General features: G+C 42.8%; 1 protein-coding gene across 1 annotated transcript in view; it reads left to right on the top strand.

Annotated features, from left to right (window-relative positions):
* Positions 1-19,474, top strand: part of fras1 (Fraser extracellular matrix complex subunit 1) — a 173,068-nt gene that overhangs the window by 143,152 nt on the left and 10,442 nt on the right. Inside the window, exons 44-56 of the mRNA XM_076105022.1 lie at positions 502-658; positions 3,668-3,931; positions 4,051-4,239; positions 4,842-4,961; positions 5,821-6,000; positions 10,075-10,199; positions 11,888-12,028; positions 12,679-12,906; positions 14,119-14,232; positions 15,842-15,992; positions 18,155-18,314; positions 18,404-18,572; positions 19,006-19,252. Coding sequence (XP_075961137.1) covers positions 502-658; positions 3,668-3,931; positions 4,051-4,239; positions 4,842-4,961; positions 5,821-6,000; positions 10,075-10,199; positions 11,888-12,028; positions 12,679-12,906; positions 14,119-14,232; positions 15,842-15,992; positions 18,155-18,314; positions 18,404-18,572; positions 19,006-19,252 — 2,245 coding nt within the window. The remainder of the gene's footprint in view (positions 1-501; positions 659-3,667; positions 3,932-4,050; positions 4,240-4,841; positions 4,962-5,820; positions 6,001-10,074; positions 10,200-11,887; positions 12,029-12,678; positions 12,907-14,118; positions 14,233-15,841; positions 15,993-18,154; positions 18,315-18,403; positions 18,573-19,005; positions 19,253-19,474) is intronic.

The following is a 19,474-nucleotide window of genomic DNA, read 5'->3' as shown; positions in this document are numbered from 1 at the left end:
CTTAGTAGAGAAATCAATAAGAGAGACGAACTTAAATGCAGGTTGTCGGCTCTCTTCACCACTTTTATGTTGAAGAACCTTCAGCGAGTTCTGCAACAATCTTCATTATCGATTAATCTCTACATTATTTTCTAGAATAATCGATTGATGGTTTGGCCCATAAAATGTCAGGAAATAGTGAGAAATGTCCACGGTGATGTCTTTAAGTGTCTTGTTTTGTCCAAAACCCACATATAGTCAGTATAATATGATATGAAACAGAGAAAAGTGGGAATATTCTGTTTTTTGAGAGGCTGAAAACAGCATTTTGTGCCGTTTTTGCATGAAAAAAATACATGTTAAATGAAAAACGTTCATTGCAGCTTCACCTTCAACAAAAGATGGAATCTCTTGTCCTCGATCTGTCGCTGAACAAATTAGTCCCACATATTGTTATTGCACATAAATCCACGTGGTAGTTATTATCTCATGAAGTCTTTCTTGGGTGTTTTCCTCCCTCAGCAGAGTCTGGAGGACAGGAAGCCCGTGGTGGCGGTCAGCAGCATCCACGTGGAGGAAAACTCCGGAGTCGTCATCACCAACTCGTCTCTCAGCGTCCACGACCAGGACACGCCGGAGAACGAGATCCTCTTCACCATCGTCAGGAAGCCGTCCTACGGTGAGCTGACGACCGCACACACACACACACACACACACACACACACACACACACACAGGCTGCTGTATGTGGACTCAAGGTCTGAAGTCTATCCGACTAGAATTAATGGAGTCTTATGCAGAAACCCTACAATGAATCCTACATTCAGAGGAGCTTCAGCGGCTTGGTCTCAGTAATAACACTGAATCAACAGAAACTGAACACTAGGACCGTGATGAAGCACAGATGTATTCCAGGACTCTTGTAAGAGACTGGTATAGTTTTAGGAAGGTGTTCCTCATGAACAGAGAGTTTCTGTTACTGGAATCTGAGCTCCACTTTAACTCAAACTCAAGTTCTTCTCTCTTTCTATGTCGGGAGAGAGACGATAATCACCAATGGTTGAACATGCAAACATAACACCGTCCCTTCCCTCCAGACCGAGTCACCTAAATCATCCCGTCCTCGTTAATATGTGTACTTGTACTTGTGAGGCAGAGTTGTAAGAAAGAGCGGTGACATAATATGTCCTTGATGTGTGCTGTACATGTCTCTGTAGAAGCTCAGAACCAGGAATTTAAAAAGTGAATTATTCATCACTTTGAGACTTAATCTCTCTAAAGGTAACAATTCACATTTTTGTTCCAAGAACTGCTTAAAAGTTGCTAAAATTACAGATTTACTTATTTTGGTCTCTTTTAATGCCAACGTAACAACTAGACGTCTCTGTTAATACAAGTTTTAATGCGTGACTGAAGACATTCACACACACACACACACGATGTCTTTCATTTCATTACGTCTCCTGAAGATCAAGGTCTCTGTTTCAAGAGGCAAACATCCACAAATAAAACCATCACAGCAGTCAAATAGCAGCACACAGCACACTCTCCAATGAGTTCACTTCTCCTCCTCTCATCAGGTGCATTCATTCAGATGTTTTACTAAAGTATTGACAGTGTGCTGTTATAATGTCGTGATTACAGCTTTTAAACTGTAACGACGTCGTAGAGTCTATTTGCATATATACACAGAAACACAATACACTGCAGGTAAAGATTGGAGAATTATGCAAAAGCTGTGCAGCTGATATATTAGCATATATACATGAACACATACACAACACAGATACTATCAGACACACACACACACACACACACACACACACACACACTAATAAACAGCCCAGCAGAGAGTTATGCTGAAGGCTTTCCAGCATGTTGATAGTAAATTATTGTGAACGTGATGAACACACACACACGCTTGTAAACACATTACTCTCACGTCCGACAGCTGAAAAGAAGACAAACACACCGCCGGTCCGCCGGAGAGCCGACTGCAGCCGTTCCTCACGCGCTCAAATCTACCGACCTCCAGCACTCTGTTCTCCTGACGGCCCCTAAACCTCCCAAATTGAGTTTTCTTTTCTCCGGCCTGCCAAAGCCCTGCCACACTAGAAGAAATAGCTTCACACACACACACATATATATATCTTACTCAGCAATATATCATCTAACTCATCTTTAGGGAAAATTAGAGAGTCAGGAACTGGGTGAAAAATTCAATAAAGAGAGTGAAGAGCAATAATAAGTGATTCATCACGCTGGAATAATGTCAAGAGAGACAAAAGATGCTGAATATGCATTAAAGTTACTGTGAGGAACTGTTACCTGGTCCTGAACCAGTCTCAGTGTAGTCCTGATCCTCTATGTGAACCAGTCTCAGTGTAGTCCTGATCCTAGTCTATATGAACCAGTCTCAGTGTAGTCCTGATCCTCTATATGAACCAGTCTCAGTGTAGTCCTGATCCTAGTCTATATGAACCAGTCTCAGTGTAGTCCTGATCCTTTATGAACCAGTCTCAGTGTAGTCCTGATCCTCTATGTGAACCAGTCTCAGTGAATAAAATGAATATTTGTTGTTGATGACAGCGCTGAAAAAAACAGCCTACTTTCGACCCTCTTGGATTATTCCATTTAAAAAAACGTCCATTTGGTACTTGCTGGGTGTTGTTTTCAACACTTCCACCTGCGTGGAGACACTCCGTCTCTCCAATGTCCTCACACACACACACACACACACACACACACACACACACCTCAGGATGCTGCTGCTCAAACGGACACACAGAGTTATCTATCGAACTGTTGTCGTGTCAGCGTAAACATTTAATCTCTCCAACTAGATTTAAGTTCATTTTTCAATCAATTATGAATCAACGATTAGTTGAATTCTTTTGCTCCTAAAGTAGTTTTCTTATTTCTGAGTGAGGCGAAGGTCCTGAAGGATACTTACACAGGTTTCATGTTCCCTCTGTGTTGTATATTTATGTATATTAATAATATTTTGCACTGGACAGCTTCTGTTACTGCAGCGTTTCACTGGTGTGATGAGGTCGATCCACTCTCACAAAGTGAAGCCATGTGACTTTATAATCTCAGAGAATATTGTTTGTTTTTCTCATAAATTTAAGACTTCAACCTTGTAAATTACCATTCTTTTTATCTGGGAATATTGCCAACCGTCCTCTTATTTATTTATTTATTTTTACTGTATATTGTCCCAAATACGCTGCTCTGTGATTCACTACCAGCCTCAAAATATAAAGGAAAAAGTGTGTGTGTGTGTGTGTGTGTGTGTGTGTGTGTGTGTGTGTGTGTGTGTGTGTGTGTGTGTGTGTGTGTGTGTGTGTGTGTGTGTGCGCTCTCATTATGCTCCAGGATTTAGGCTCAAATCCCATTTAAACCTGGGCTTTGATTTAAGAGGCGATGTAATTTAGCGGAATCTAAAAACTCTCATTAGTTTCCACAAAGTCTTTCATCTACCGCATGAAAAACTCACAACGTCCTCCATTTGACCGAGATAATCAGAGCACTTAACCAGATGCTGCTTCATTCAGCTACAGCGCCGCACACACACACACACACACACACACACACACACACACATATATATATATAAATATATAAATATATACACACACACACCCTCTTCAATAAACCAGAGTTCATTAATCTCTTCTTCCCTCAGGCAAACTCCGCAGACGGCAGTTTTACTCTCAGCCGCTGGAGAACGGCCGGGTCCTCACAAAGGGCTCCACCTTCACCTACCAGGACGTCCTGGACCAGTTGCTGGTCTACACGCCCGAAACCGTCAGCGGGGGTGCGGACGAAATGGATTTCACCCTCACCGATGGCATCTACACGCACCTGGGCCGCCTGGAGTTCACCATGGACGTCAGGAGGAGCGAAGGACCCCATATGACCGTCAACAGAGGCCTGCAGCTCCCGGCAGGTGAGACAGGACGGAGGGTCGGAGCAGCACTTCATCTTGATACAGAGAGTGAGAAAAGTCTTAAATGAAGTGTTCAAAGGCAGAGAAAGATATGAAGTGCTCTGAATCTGCTTTTTCAGGATCTTCGTCTAAGATGACGGAGCAGAACCTGAAGGGTACGGACATCGACTCGGACAGCCTGAAGCTCAGGTACGTGCTCACCAAAGACCCTCCGGCCGGAAAGATCCAGCTCAGCAGGAGCGGGCGAGTGGAGAAGATTTCTGTGAAAGGACCCGTTCAGAGCTTCACTCAGGACGACGTCAACAAAGGTTTGTCTCTCTGTTTATTTTGCTTTGTCGTCTTCTGTCTTCGTCACACTTTCCTCACAAGGTCCTGCTTTTCATTTCGTGCGAGACGCCTCTCTGCTTTGGCCTCGGAACAAACTGTTGCCAAGAGTGTTGTTGTTGTTGTTGTTGTTGTTGGAGGTGGCAGAGAGTCACAATAGATATTTCATCACTTTAAATTCTACACATGACGCCCTGCAAATGAGGACCATGTGTACCTGATACGGCAGTATCTCTATGCATGCATTTACATTTCTCATAAATACAGACCATGTTTATTGTGGGTACTGGCTTCCCTCTTAAATCAGTGGTGTTGTAACATCTTCTCACTTCCAACTCATCTTAAACTTCACACTATGAGGCCCTCGGTTCCCCTCTAGTGACCGTTTTGATCAGTTTCTGCTAATTACATGCACAAAATAAACTTCCATTGTAGGTTAACTTAGTTTTTAGGTTTACTTACATGACAGAAACTCCCTGGTTAGGTTTAGGCAACAGACGTACTGTGTTAGGCTTATTAAAAGCTCCTGGTTTGGGTTAAAATAATATGATGACTGATTTAAGATGAAATGTCCGTTTTCTTGCAGGCCTGCTGCAGTACAGCCATGAGAAAGGGGAGAAGGGAGGCAGCCTGTCTTTCAAGTTCAACCTGGTTGATCCAGAGGGCAACAAGCTGATCGACCAGTCCTTCTTCATCAGCGTGCTCGGTGGGTTTCCCCTCCTGCAGCGCTCACAGTGTTCCTTCATTTGTCGGAGAGAGAAAAAGGCGGTTTTATCCCTCTGTCCTGCACATTGGACACATCCTGAAGAAGAATCATAGAGCCGCTGCTGTTAGCTGTTTTTAAATGAATACATACTTGTAAACACAGATATATTTTTAGGAAGAAGGATGTTGTGAAAGTGTATTCTGCTGCATCGTCTAACTTCAGTGTCTCTCAGGCGGCCGGATGGTAAAAAGACACCGAAACTTTATTTCTGTCCTCTCGCCTCCTTCTGGGCTCTGAGCCAAACTGTTGCAGCGGTTCAGTGGTTCAAAACCAGACTTGTGTTGCAGCCGCTGGAAACTGAAGGATTGTCCGTCCGGCACGCTTGAACGGCGTCCTGATTCTCTCATATCTCTCCCAGCTCACGTTGTATCTTGTTCTGTATTATCCCCCTCACTTCTTGTTGTGTTTTTTTATCTGTTCTGCGACTACGGTGGAGCTCTCTGTTGGTATCTCTTCCCTTCCACGCCGCCCTCTGATTACTTCCCTGCCCTTCTCAAATCTCTCAAACCTGTATCACTCTTTCACACCTTCTTGTTTGCTTGTCGTTGTGTCATTTCTCCACTTCCTAATAGACCTCTCTGCTCCTCTTATCTTCGATCCGCTCCCTTTTCCAAGTCTCGGCTTCTTCTTTTTTTTGTACCAGGATGAGAAATCGACCCTCAATGTTTTTATGTGCTTGTGGATGAATTGTTGTCATAATCTCAGGGGGAAAGGCCAGCATGCTTCCACCAATAAATCTCTTTCTGTTTCTTCTCCTCCTCTTCCTCTGTGACTGACCTTCTTCCTCCCTCTCCTCCAGAGGACCGTCTTCCTCCGTCCGTGGTGGTGAACAAAGGCCTGGTGCTGGACGAGAACTCCGTGAAGAAGCTGACCACGCTGCAGCTGTCGGCCAACGACCAGGACAGCGAACCGGGCGAGCTCATCTACCGCGTCACCAAGCAGACCAGCCTGGGTCACCTGGAGCACGCCGCCAGCCCAGGTACCAACACCCGACCTGTGTTCCAGCTTCTAGAGCTGAGAGTTACCTATATACTGGGTATATATATTATTATGCCTAAACAGGTGTTATATCAAAGTGTTAATGTCGTCTTGTACAGCAGCAAACATCAAACAGACGTCTTTTCTTTAAGGTGGGAGTACAATGGCAGAATCCGTAGATATCCAAAGAAAAGGGGGAGGAGTTTAAAAGATGTGTAGTGCCACTTTAAATAAACTAAAACAATCTGTTTTCTGCTTGTGGGATATATTAAAATGTCAGAACAAGCAGTGCGTTGTAAACAGGAAGAAAACTCATTACAGCATTGATGAGGCCGATGGATTTGCTGCAGACTCGTATAACCATTAATTTAAATACAGAGAGATTCATTCTGTCCTTGATAATTAACTCCACACACACACACACACACACACACACACACACACACACATAAGGAAGTGTAATGAATGCTGCTTCAGTTCCTCTCTAGTTTATTTCTGACGTATTCAAGCTGCCCCCCAAAACACACTCATACACACACACACACACACACATACACATATATATTGAATGACCACAGCCTATTATTTCTAGTGTGTGTTCAGTGTATTCTCCTGAAAGATAACAACCTTTATGTGCACATTTCCTCAGCTTCACCACTCTTATTTCTACATGGAACTAAAACAACCTTCTCTTACAGTATGTCACCTTTGACTGTTTATACGCCAACAAAAAAAACCAAATGAAAACCACAAGGAGGTGATTATTCGCTTCCGTGCCATTAAACAATCCGGCAGCCGGCTGAATGGAGTCTCCCCATCGCCGCTCGCTCTCCCAGCATGCTAATTAGCCGGATGTTCCCGCCTCGGTTCGCCTCAGAGCCAAACACGGATAATTACCGCTCGCCATCCAGCCGGCCTGTCACGCACAGCTAGCTGCTCCTGTGGGCTAACGCCTGTCAGGAGGAACGTCGAGGCAACAGCACGGAGCGGGATGGTGAAGGCCCACTTTCAAAGTCTTCAAGAAAGTCTTTTTAGCTGTCTGAGGTTGTGAGCTCTCCTCTCAGGTGGAGAGTTTGTCAAAAGCCGCCTGTCACTCAAGTCAGTGAGGACCGTCACTCACCGCCTCGCCTCAAAGTCTTCTTATGTCATCGGCAACTTCTGCCGGAGTGTTTGGTTGAAGCGTGCCGCTGCACAGACAAGAAATAGATGAAGTGCAGTTAAGATATATTTTTATGAACATTTGTGAATTTCCAGTCAAGGCTTCGGCATAAGCATCGCTTTCTAAAGGAAGCATTGAAGATGTAAGTCAGAGGAACGTACAGCCATCTAGATCAGTTCTGCTGGATGTGGAGATGTGTAGAGGCTATTTTATTTTCTTTACTTACGTTTTTATTGAGTTTTCACAAAGTTATAAACAGAACAGCACAACATCTACACAACTAACACCGTAGATTATGCAAACAAATATAAAATAACAGTGAGTAGTTGTCGGGAAACATTTTGATATTCATAAATATATATCTTAACTAGTCATTCATTTAGTCGCTGTCATATCTCACCGCGCCTCCTGCCCATCAAACTAACATTCACACTCATTCATACAGATTGGGACCAGTGGAGCCGGGGATGATAATATCTTAAAAAAGTAAAAAGAACAATATAAATCAGTGTCAATCGATGCTAATTACATCTGATTATGATGCATGATGATGCTGGTTATGTACCGTGTAGACCAGTGGTGCTCAACATACGGCCCGTGGGATCATTTCTTATTCACAATGAAAATAATTGATTCACAAATGGGAATTTAGTTTTTGTATTTCGTGAAGAATAAGAAGCCAGAGTTCATTTAACCCTTTAAACGTCGTCCTCTGAGCGGAAGATCGCTGGTTCGATCACCGGATCCTCCAGTCTGCATGAATGTTGACATGTTGTGCACAAGTGGAACTGGAGGAGGAGCTCACAGCTGCAAAAAAAGCTCCAGATAAAAGATTAGAAATATTTGGAAATATATATATATATATATATATATATATATATATATAAAACACCTTTCTAGTATTTCAAAGCGCTGCACGGTGCGCACACACTACACTTACACTACACACACTACACTGGTATTTAAAACATGCGTAGTGTTAGTGTGCAGCGTGGGATTGGGACACAACAATTAGAAGAAATGAAAGCACTTAAATTCAATGTGAGCTCATCACTCGATCAACAGTCTCTCAGTCCTCTTCTCCCCGTTGCTTCTCTGCATCATCGTCCCTGAAACAACCCATAATCTTAAGTTGACAGCACATCAGATATCATTCTCCTCCTGTGTGACTGTGGAAACACTATTTAGTTTTGAAGAAAGCACCGATGCACAACCGAGCGCTGAGTTGCAGCTTCCAATTATCATGTTTTGTCAGATTTAAGTAAGTCGAGGCTTCAGAGTGTCACAGGTCAAGTCTTTCCTCAAAAACACACCAAATATATTCAGAGAAATGCAACGCGTATCTTCTCCAAAGCAGACTGCGTTTATTGTTCACCTACTGAACCGAGCTCTATTTATCACACCTCACATTGCATGCTTTGGAAAAGCTTGTTTCAGGAAAAACATCAAAGATTTAAAATAGTGGAATACTCTCCGTCTGCACTCAAACTATTTAGCTGTCTCTTCCCTTTCGGGTAAAGTACTTTCTTCTGGTAAGTTGTGAGAAGTTAAATCTTTAAATCCTTTCAGTGAAATGAGATTCAGTCTGTGTTTAAACTTCTGGAAAGAAAAAACTTGTTATTTCCTGTCAAGACAAACGGAAAGTACGTTTTAGTTTTAATATGATGGGGCAAATAAACCGTTTTATTTATTTATCTCTGACTGAGAATATTGCCTCTGTCTCCATATGTGCCTGTCTTGATTATGTCGATGTAGAAACTTCCATCTGGGGAATAAATGACACAAGCGAGGAGGACCAGCGTGTTCAGCGTGTTTCACTGCGTCAAAAGTCGACATGAAGAAGATCGATGTTGAAAAGCCTCCGTTTCCTCCAGGCTCTCGGTTCGGTGACATGTTGAAATGATATTTGACCTGCTGCATTGTTGGTGGTTTCTTTATTTTTTGGAATAACTTTGAATCCGTCGCCGGCCTGTCGAGTTATTCCCTTCATATCAAAGTCACCGGTGGCATGAGAAGGTCCATTTATAGATTTAAACAAACACTAACCACCTCATTTAAAGTGTAAAGTAAAACGCTGGTAGCTTTGAGTTATAGTCTCACATGCTCTCATTTTATATTCATTAAAACCCGTCTACACCCATCTGGTATTAATATAGCAGTTGTTGTATATGATGATTAAACTGTCTGCTGTGAAAATATGTTTAGTTATCATACAAAGAACTCCATTTTCTCCTTTCCAAAAAACACAAAAAGTGTCTTTCAGCATCCAGCCACAACAAATCAGCAGAAATTAAACTCCTGTGATGAAAAATATGTTTTGGTTCCTTTTAAAGACTATTGCTTTTAGTTTGACGCCGAGAATATTTGATCGCTGCAATCAAAACCTGATTACTTTTCCCACTGAGTTTTAAAAGAGTGAAAAGGAGACGGAGCCTCGTTTAAAAACAAAAGGTTTGACTTTAGTTTTAGTTTATGCGCTCATTAAAATGAAAGAAAGAGCCAAGAAAGAAAAAGAGGAACACAGTTATAAAACCATCTGATGCCAAAATAGAAAAGAGGTACAATGACAGAGAGCCACAGAAGAAATGGACAGAAGACGATTGACACTTAAATTCAATACGGATAATGGTGGAAAAACAACAAAACGCACGAATAACAAGTGACGCCAAGTGAGCTAGCAGCATCTGTTCAAAGACAAGTCCGAATGATGTTTGTTGTGTTTGTCTGCATAAGTGTGTTTTACTGCATTTGTGTGTTTCCTCGTCAGGATGTTTCACTGAGTGTGTGGAGAGAACAGAAAGACACAGTTAGTGTTTACGATTGTTCCAACTCCACTAACAACTATTCTTCTTCTCTCTGTCTCTCTCTCTGTCTCTCTCTCTCTGTCTCTCTCTCTCTCTCCCTCTCTCCCTCCAGGCACCAGGATCAGCACGTTCACTCAGGCCGATCTGGTATCACGCAGCATCCAGTACGTCCACACCAGTGAAGAAGAGAAGCACGTCGACCAGTTCTCCTTTTCCGTGTCTGACGGGACTAATGAGGTGAATGGGGGGGTCAATGCTGCGGTCGATTTGGTTCAGTTTTTTCCAACGATGAAGGTGCATTGAAGAACGTTTTCATGATACCTGGTGGTACAATGGAAATTATCGGGGACCCAGTGAGGTTCCTTGGGGAACGCCTTTATGAGAGTTCATTCGCACTTCCAACAGCCTGAGATATGAATTATATGTATAGTTAAATAAACCAAAGCCCCCCTTCGAAATCCACTTAATTTTACTCAAATTAAACCTTTTTTTCCCCAAGAACAGGCAGTTTAGAGCTCAGTAGTAGAGGCAGACGGGCATGTACGTGACTTCATGCATGAACATCTTTTGATAATCACAGAACCCCACTTGGCACGTCTGCATCCCTCAGTTCTCATGATTATGAATTAAAGACGGGCAGTGTTTGTGCTCCACAGAGGCCCTTCAGACTGCTTTGTCGTTGTTTTTTTTTGTTTTGAGACCAACAAAGCCTCTCAGCCTGAAATAGAAACAAAGGGTCAGTAAAAGATTTCTGACCCACAGCACAGTAATTACACTGCAGTATAAAATGTAATTAAATAAATATATACCAAATCTAATGGACCCCAAGCTTTTAGAGTGGTGAGGAAGAGGCACTCCAGCCCCAAGCTCACACCCCCCCACTCCTACAAAAGTTCACCTCATGCATAACTCTGGCTTGCTAATCCAGACTAATGAGGACCACAAGGACTTGAGTAAACATGTGAAAAAGGTCATTTGGCCTTCACGCCTGGCCGGCCGCGGTGTGTGTGGAGGCTTTTGTTGCCACCGCAGTGCTTGGTGTTTGTGAAGTGGTCTGCTGCTCTTACTTTTGTGAGCTGTCCTCTCTCTCCAGTCGGGAGGCCTGTTCAGCCTTCTGTTAGAAATGCACTGCGTATTAATAACCAAGGGCTCTGCATTAAAAGTTGAGTTTTATCGCTTATTAAAGTTTAACTAAAGCAGAATATTGAACTTGTTTGTGATGAGATGGGATCGCTGAAGGGCATACACAGTTCCTCTTGTAACTGCAGTTTGTGCTGTTTGGATCATGTCACCTGGAAGGGAGTGCATAGCATTTCCTCACTTGACTGAAACCTACAGAAGAGATTTGATTGAATGTACTCCGCACTGTTACTCTCATCATTGCTCTCATTGCGATACATTCAAATAGCTTGACATGTCCTGGCAGGCTGTTGAAAACCACGTATCTCTGAGACTTTTCCATTAGCTAAAAACAACAACCTTGTGCTTTTTGTTCAGATAATCTAATCGGCTTCAAGGTTCACATGTAGTCTGTCTTAGAATAATACACGGTACACACACACACACACATGCACATTGAAGGAGTTACTGAAGTCATCCCTAAAGTGATTCCACTGTAAGTGACTTGGGACAAAATCCACAGTTCTCATTCTGTGCAGAGATGCATTCAGCTGAAGTTAATGTGAGGCTTCAGCAGTGTGAATACAAATCAAGTGGAGATCCAAAGCTGCCAAAGTTACTTTGTTTTTAGTACAGAATTCACTCGTTACACACTAATAAGTCTTTGATGCATTTCCTGGTGAAAAAATTGAACCCAAAAATACTTGATAACTGTTGGGAAAGAGTTGCGCACACGTGACTTTACTCTCACTTACTTACATCTTCGTGGCCTCATGCTGTCCTTGTCCTGCGCATGTTGTCTCCAGGTGGCCCAGACGTTCTACATCACCATCAAACCCGTGGACGACTCCCTGCCTCTGCTCCAGGTTCCTGGCATGAGGGTCCAGGAAGGAGTGAGGAAGACCATCACCGAGTTTGAGCTGAAGGCCACAGATGCAGACACCGAGGTAGGACACGCAAATCTCTGACAATCTCAAGCAATATACAATATATATATATATATATATATATATATTAATTATATTTTATTAGATATATTATTATTATTATTATTGTTTTATTATGTTTTGTATTATTTATTTATTTATGTTACTAGTTAGGAAAGAGCAGGACCAGCAGATGACAGTTGTTGGTGATCAGCAGCTACTGGTTCTTCTTCACAGCTTTATTCACTTTGTCAACAACATCACGAACACTATTTCCTCCTCCGGCCTCCGATGCTCTCACACTGCTACTCCCATCACTCTGCCATCTTCAGCGCTCTCCAGCAGCGCACTTATTTTGTAATTATTGTGATTTCCTATCGTCGTGTGGATCTACTTTCTCTGAATAACAATGCGCTCGTCTACTGCAGCTAGAGACGGCCTTCGTTTCACAGGAGGTCTTCTGAAAGCCACGAAGGAGCTCAAGGAGCTGTTGGTGGTACACGTTGTGTTGTTCTCTAGAAAAGAGTTCACACTGTGTGGTTGTCAGAGTAGCGAAGTAAATAAACTATAAACACAGAGCAGTGAATGGCGACTTTAAAAAGAAACCCTGGATGTTTCTCAGTCTTCTTTCCTCTTTCCCTCTTTTTCTTTCTGGCTAAAACTTTGTCCAGGCGGAGTCCATCGTCTTCACCGTCGTCCAGGCTCCTCGTCACGGCACCGTCGAGCGCACAAACAACGGGCAGCACTACCGGCAGACCGGCAGCTTCACCATGGACGATGTCTACCAGAACCGCATCAGCTACAACCACGACGGCTCCAACTCGCTCAAAGACCGCTTCACCTTCAGCGTGGCCGACGGCACCAACCTGCTCTTCATGGTGGAGGAGGACGGCAAGGAGGTGACGGCATGTGTGTGCGTGTAGAGTGTAGAGAGTGTGTGTGTGTGTACTCTGACATTTTAACCACAACAGGAAGGCTAAATCTGCAGTTAGATTGTGTGTTAGTGTGTGTGTGAGAAAGCTTCCTGACATTTATTACTTACTAGAAGATTGAATTAGCAGAGTTAAGGCGTGTGTGTGTGGGGTGTGTGTGTGTGGGTGTGTGTGGGGGGTGTGTGTGTGTGTGTGTGTGTGTGTGTGTGTGTGTGTGTGTGTGTGTGTGTGGGGTGTGTGTGTGTGGGTGTGTGTGGGGGGTGTGTGTGTGTGTGTGTGTGTGTGTGTGTGTAGGGGGGAGTGACTGCTCTGACCTTTTTATGACAGGAGGGGTGAATCAGCACTGTGTGTGTGTGTGTGTGTGTGTGTGTGTGTGTGTGTGTGTGTGTGTGTGTGTGTGTGTGTGTGTGTGTGTGCGTGTGCGTCAGCTTTATGGTGATAGTTTTGAGCAAGCCTCAGGGTGAATTGACTCCTGCGCTTGTCAATTTAGCTGCCATCCACCTCCTGTCACTACAAATAGTCCATATGATTAAACTGAATGACGGCAGACAGGTATTGATATCCCCAATCACACACACACACACACACTTCTCAGACGTGTGTTCATTATCTTTCGATAGCCTGGAGACATTTGGCTCAATGTTCACGCGTGTTCTGCGGCTCAGAAGTCGGTTTGTTGCATTAATGTCTGAGGTGAGTTTCTCCCCAGCGGAGCGTCTGTGTGATTAAATAAAGAACGAGCCTCCGTTAACACCTTTTGGATGAACGCATTCTTCAAATGGCACGTTGGCCAAACTTTGGCCTTGTGTGATGACAGGCTGCTCTTTCTGTATTCCCTCTTGGAGCTCGGAAACAAAGAAGTAACTGGTGATGTTGGAGCAGTTTATTATTGCAGCTCGAAGGGACGAAAATAATCCATAAAGTAATAACCTGCAGTGCTTGTTGTTTGTGCTTGTTTGTGATATTCAACCTAAGTCCAGTTCATGAGGACTTTTCTATTTTCCATTTTTGAAAAGTTGTTCTTACTTTAGGTAATAATAATTCTTTATTAAGCATATATAATTATACTTTTATACTACTTGAATAGCCAGAGACCACCAGGAATGATTGAGATTTTGATGTTTGGATGAAGTGAGAATGTCGGGATCTTCTATATTTCAACTCTTTTTGGCTTCCCAGATCGTGACGGCCGCCCCGCAGAAGTTTAAGATCGATATTCTGCCCGTTGACGATGGAACGCCGCGTATCGTCACCAACCTGGGCCTGCAGTGGCTGGAGTACATGGACGACAAGGTACGAGTCTGTCCTCTACACGGACGTCTGCAGACAGACTCTGTAGTCTTTGATGGTGATGTTTAATGAGCTCAGTGATGGAGAACAACTTTCTGATTACTCTTTCAAATTGCCATAGTAAAGTTGTATTGCATTGCAAATTACAATACTTCCTTCCTGCTTATTGGTAGAAGAAAAAGAAAAAGAAGATGAGGTGTAAATGAGCAGGAGGCTGGATGATTACTGTACGGGCCTGACGGGCACAGGGGGCCAAAGAGGTCTGTGGGGTCCTTGGGCCAGAGCCTCTGTTTGAAGTGACTGTAACATGTCTTATTGGAAAGAAAAATCAAACGACCACAAAGACACACTAAGCAACCGCAAAGAGACACAAAACAACCACAAAGAGACACAAAGCAACCACAAAGAGACGCAAAGCAACCACAAAGAGACATAAAACAACCACAAATAGACGCAAAGCAACCACAAAGAGACGCAAAGCAACCACAAAGAGATGCAAAATGACTACAAAGAGACATAAAACAACCACAAAGAGATGCACAACAACCGCAAAGAGACACACAACAACCACAAAGAGATGCAAAACACACACAAAGAGACACAAAACACACACGAAACAACTTCAAAGAAACAGAAATATTACAGAGACGTAAAAAAACAACAAAGAGCCATAAAACTATCATGAAGAGAGACAAAACAACCACAAAAACAGAAAAAACAACTTCAAATGGACGCAAAAATATTACAAAGAGACGCAATACAACCACAAAGATGCACAACACAGCTACAAAGGGATGCGAAAATATCACAGAAATGCAAAACCACCATAAGGAGACAGAAAATAACTACAACAGGACACAAAACTGTCACAAAGAGACATAAAACGACTACAAGAAGACATGAAATGAATACAACGGATTGTAAAAACAACATAAAAAGGAACAAACAACCGCAAGGGACGTGATCCACAACAAAGGGACACACAAGGACTACAAAGGAGCCAAAATGATCACAAAGAGATGCAAAATGAGCACAAATATATGCAAAACAGCCACAAAAACACTGAATGACCACAAGGAGACACAAAACAACTAAAGAAGACAAATGTTCGTGTCTCTTTTCTCTTTCATTCTGGGCTTCTTGCTCCTATGTAGAGGAGGTGGGGGCCTTTTAGGATGTCTGTCCCCGGGGGCCCGTTGTCTCATAATCCGTCAATGAGCAGGAGGCAAATTAAAGTCTTTGTGACTGACAGAAGTGCAAAGAGAAGCTCCATCACTGTTTGCTCACCATGTGTAGCTCACTTGCTCCCCCTGCTGGTTTAAACACCTCGACACAACGAAACCACCCGTTTCTATCGCAGGCATTGTAAACATGTGCCTGTGTTCATTCCTCTGGAGTCTGTGTTGTGTTTGCACTGCAGATAACTAAGTCTTGGATGTTTTATCACTGAGAGAAGATAAGCATGCAATGTTAAACTCTAGCATCGGCTTTAAACAGCTGCAAAAACAAACAAATCCTCAGAAAAACTACTTCACTCTTCACTCTAGATAAAGTCTGTGGTGCAACAACTACAGTGTGATGTTTGATCTAATGTTTGTTTCACGTCCATCAGGCCACCAACCTGATCACCAAGAAGGAGCTGCTGACGATGGATCCGGACACGGACGATGGACAGCTGCTTTACGAAATCACCACGGAGCCGAAGCTCGGCTTCCTGGAGAGCAAGCTGAAACCCGGTACCGCCGTCACCTCCTTCACACAAGGTACACCAGCTCAGCTCTCTGGACCAGGTTTTGTGGGAAAAGTAGTTAAAAGTATCCCTTGAAATCACAGACTGTATATAAGAAGTAGACGTGGTCATCGTGACGTCACTCATTGGTCTGTGGACTGATGTTTTGAAGCCTCAAGTTTGGCATCTTGGCCATCACCATCTTGGTTTTTGCAACCAGAAGTGAACCAAGAGGGAGGAGCTAAGTACAACCAAACAATAAATAAAGACATTTATATGCGATCAAAATGTTACAATTAACTTTCACGAACTAAAAACACTGTGAAAGACGAAAACACGGACGACTCCCAGACCAAACATCGTTGCGATAGAGACCTGTCAATCACCGTGTAGCCCCGCCCTAAAGCATCCCCTGCTTTATGGTCTGTTTGACTCTAAATGGACCATAATGTACTAAATGAACATCATGCTGCATTGAAGAAGACTTGAAACTAGAGATTGAGACCATAAACTCATGTTTACAATGTTTACTGAGGTAATAAATCAAGAGAGATGTAGAGTCATTTTCTCATAGACTTCTATACAACCAGAGGAGTCGCCCCCTGGTGGACACTAGAGAGAATGCAGGTTTAAGACAAGAAGCTTTAACTTCACTTTTCAGAGTTGTTGTTCATACAGATTGACTTGTTGCTCCTTTTCCCCGTCACTCTGTCTCCTCCTCACTGAAGGTTTCTTCAAAGGCACCTCAGAAGCCGTGTTTGTTTTCTTCACGTTTTTCTAATTTGCAGTTTGCGTCAGCGGTGTTCTCATCGTGAGCCTGCTTATCTTCACCTCTAGGCTGCAGCCAGGGATCAGTGTTAGTGAGATGTTGATCCTCGAGGCTGGAGAACTTTGATGTGCTGCTTCATTCTCCATTCAGGAGCTTGTAAACATCATCTCCTTGATGATTAATATCCAACAAGCCTCAACAATATGAATGTAATTGTGGGATTTACTAGAGCAAACTGTCAACATTTACTCTCATATTCTCACTCGTGCTCTTGTTCTGCATATTAGAGCAAAGATGTTTTTTCCATTTGATCCTCTTTCCTGTTCATCACTGAACTTCCTGGAGGTCATTTTATCTTTGAAGCTCGAGGACTCTCGTCCTTCTTCTGGCTTTCGGCCCTCAATTACAAAGTAATTGCTTTTCTCCGACCTCCTCTGGAAGCTTCAAACGAGACGTCAACTGTTTGTTATTTCTCTGAAGTCGTGGGAAGAAGGCCAGAGGCTGCAAGTTATATAGAATCATTATTTCCCAGCGATGTTATTATAAAGATTGGATCCCTGTAGGGACAGTCGGGTCAGAGCGACATGCTGGGAAACATCAGGGCTATTTATCTTTTGTACATTTGTAACAAACCAAATGATGGCTGATGTAGGGCTGCACGTAAGGATTATTATCACTTATTAATTAATCTGGCAACTATTTCCTCTATTAATCAATGAATCAGTAAGAACATAGTGCAACATGTTGACCTTTTTTCATTTCATGACGTTTAATGCTCAACTTTAACCGACAGATTCATCAAATAATGAACCATTAAGTATTTTAATGAACTATGTTGTAGAGCTGCAAACATTATACTTCATTAGTAAGTTGATCAAAGGAAAATATATCGGTAACTAATTTGATAATTTGTTATTTTTTTAAAGCAAAACCAGCTTCTCAGATGTCAGGATTTAATACGTCAGTAAACTGATTATATTTGAAGACGTGAATTATAACATTTTCACTATTTTACAGACGAAACGTTAATTGATTGGTGGAGAAAATAATCTGACGTGTAAAGAGCTTTACAGGATGAAACTCTGCAGATCAATCATTTCACAGAAAGATGTTTGAAACATTATTTTGATTTCTAAAATATATCTTCAAAGTAAGTAAAATATATTTATAAAGCACTTTTCACAGACAGAAGTGACAAAGTGCTAACAGGAGCGGTATTACAGACATAAATAACACAATGTGACCACAGAAGGGCCAATAATTAACATTTAAGAAGGCACAAAAAACAGAAAGTACACAATTAAAACATTTAAAGACCAACAACAAGGAAAACATAAAGTAAAAGATACGAAGAAAAACAGCTGAATCAGTGAAATAACAGGAATTAAATGTTAGATTGTTATTAATGTGACCCTGATCTTTTCCAGCTGATATCAACCTGGGTCTGATCCGCTACGTGCTGCAGCAGGACAACGTGCAGGACACCGTGGACAACTTCAAGTTCCTGGTCAAAGACAGCAAACCCAACGTGGTCAGCGACAACGTCTTCCACATCCAGTGGTCTCTCATCAGCTTCGAGCACAAAAGGTCCGAAAAACACAGCATCTTATCGTACTTTTTCTTTAATAATACACACATAAATAAACCCGTCACTTGTTCTCGTGATGCTTCCACAGCTACAACGTGAGCGAGAAGGCCGGCACGGTGGCGGTGACGGTGAAGCGAACGGGGAACCTCAACCAGTACGCCATCGTGCTCTGCCGCACCGAGCAGGGCGGCGCCACCTCCACCAGCAGCGTCGGGACCCGACCGGGCCAGCAGGACTACGTGGAGTACGCCGGACAGGTAGCGGACAACGGCGGCATGCTGGCGGTTTTAGTTTTAGGACATTTTAAAATGTCTAAACTTCAGGCTTTGACTTCATTTTTTAAGCTTTTTTATTTGGTATCAATGAGTTTCTGAAGTTAAGTTTTTAAAATTCAATTTAAGACTTTCATGTTGTTCCTTTTGGAATATTTCTTGTCCAATCATTGAAGAAACTTTAAGAATAAAACAGACTGTGTTTAAAGTTTTACGCTCAGTTCTTTGGTCTCTCTGTCTTTCAAATGTTCCTCTCGATTATACAGTTTTCTTATTTGTCACCTTGTGTTGACATTCAACTTGTGAAGAAGATGTTTCTTATTCTCCGTCCTAATTGGTTTTATACATCAGCCATCAAAATATCACAATCATAAGCAGAAACGCGTATTGAACCGTCGCCCCTGAACGTGATTCACAGGTGCAGTTCGATGAGCGCGAGGACACCAAGGTGTGCACGGTGGTCATCAACGACGACAAGGTGTTCGAGGGGGCCGAGAGCTTCCACGTGGAGCTGAGCATGCCGGCGTACGCGCTGCTGGGCGGGAACACGCGCGCCCTCGTCAACATCAACGACACCGAGGACGAGCCGACGCTGCAGTTCGATAAGAAGACGTACCACGTCAACGAGAGCACGGGCTTCATCCACGCGCCCATCGAGAGAAAAGGTTTCTCACGTCCCTGTGTTTCTATTTAAGGACTTCCCCGTTATTCTGTTACCATATATGACATATTTACACATATATTCTGTATCCGCTTGTTGCCAACTGATGCTCACACTGAGGGATTTATCCACACTTGCATTCTTGGTGTCGTATCAATCCAAGCAAATATGTTTATATTTTTGGCACAAAGTTCGTCTATAAAAAGCTCCGAATGAAACACAGACA

The sequence above is a fragment of the Anarhichas minor genome, unplaced genomic scaffold (assembly GCF_050575085.1).
Source record: "Anarhichas minor isolate MPS153535 unplaced genomic scaffold, ASM5057508v1 ptg000030l, whole genome shotgun sequence".
Classification (NCBI taxonomy): domain Eukaryota; kingdom Metazoa; phylum Chordata; class Actinopteri; order Perciformes; family Anarhichadidae; genus Anarhichas; species Anarhichas minor.
The sequence above is the reverse complement of the archived record's forward strand: the minus strand, read 5'-3'. Positions and strand labels throughout refer to the sequence as shown.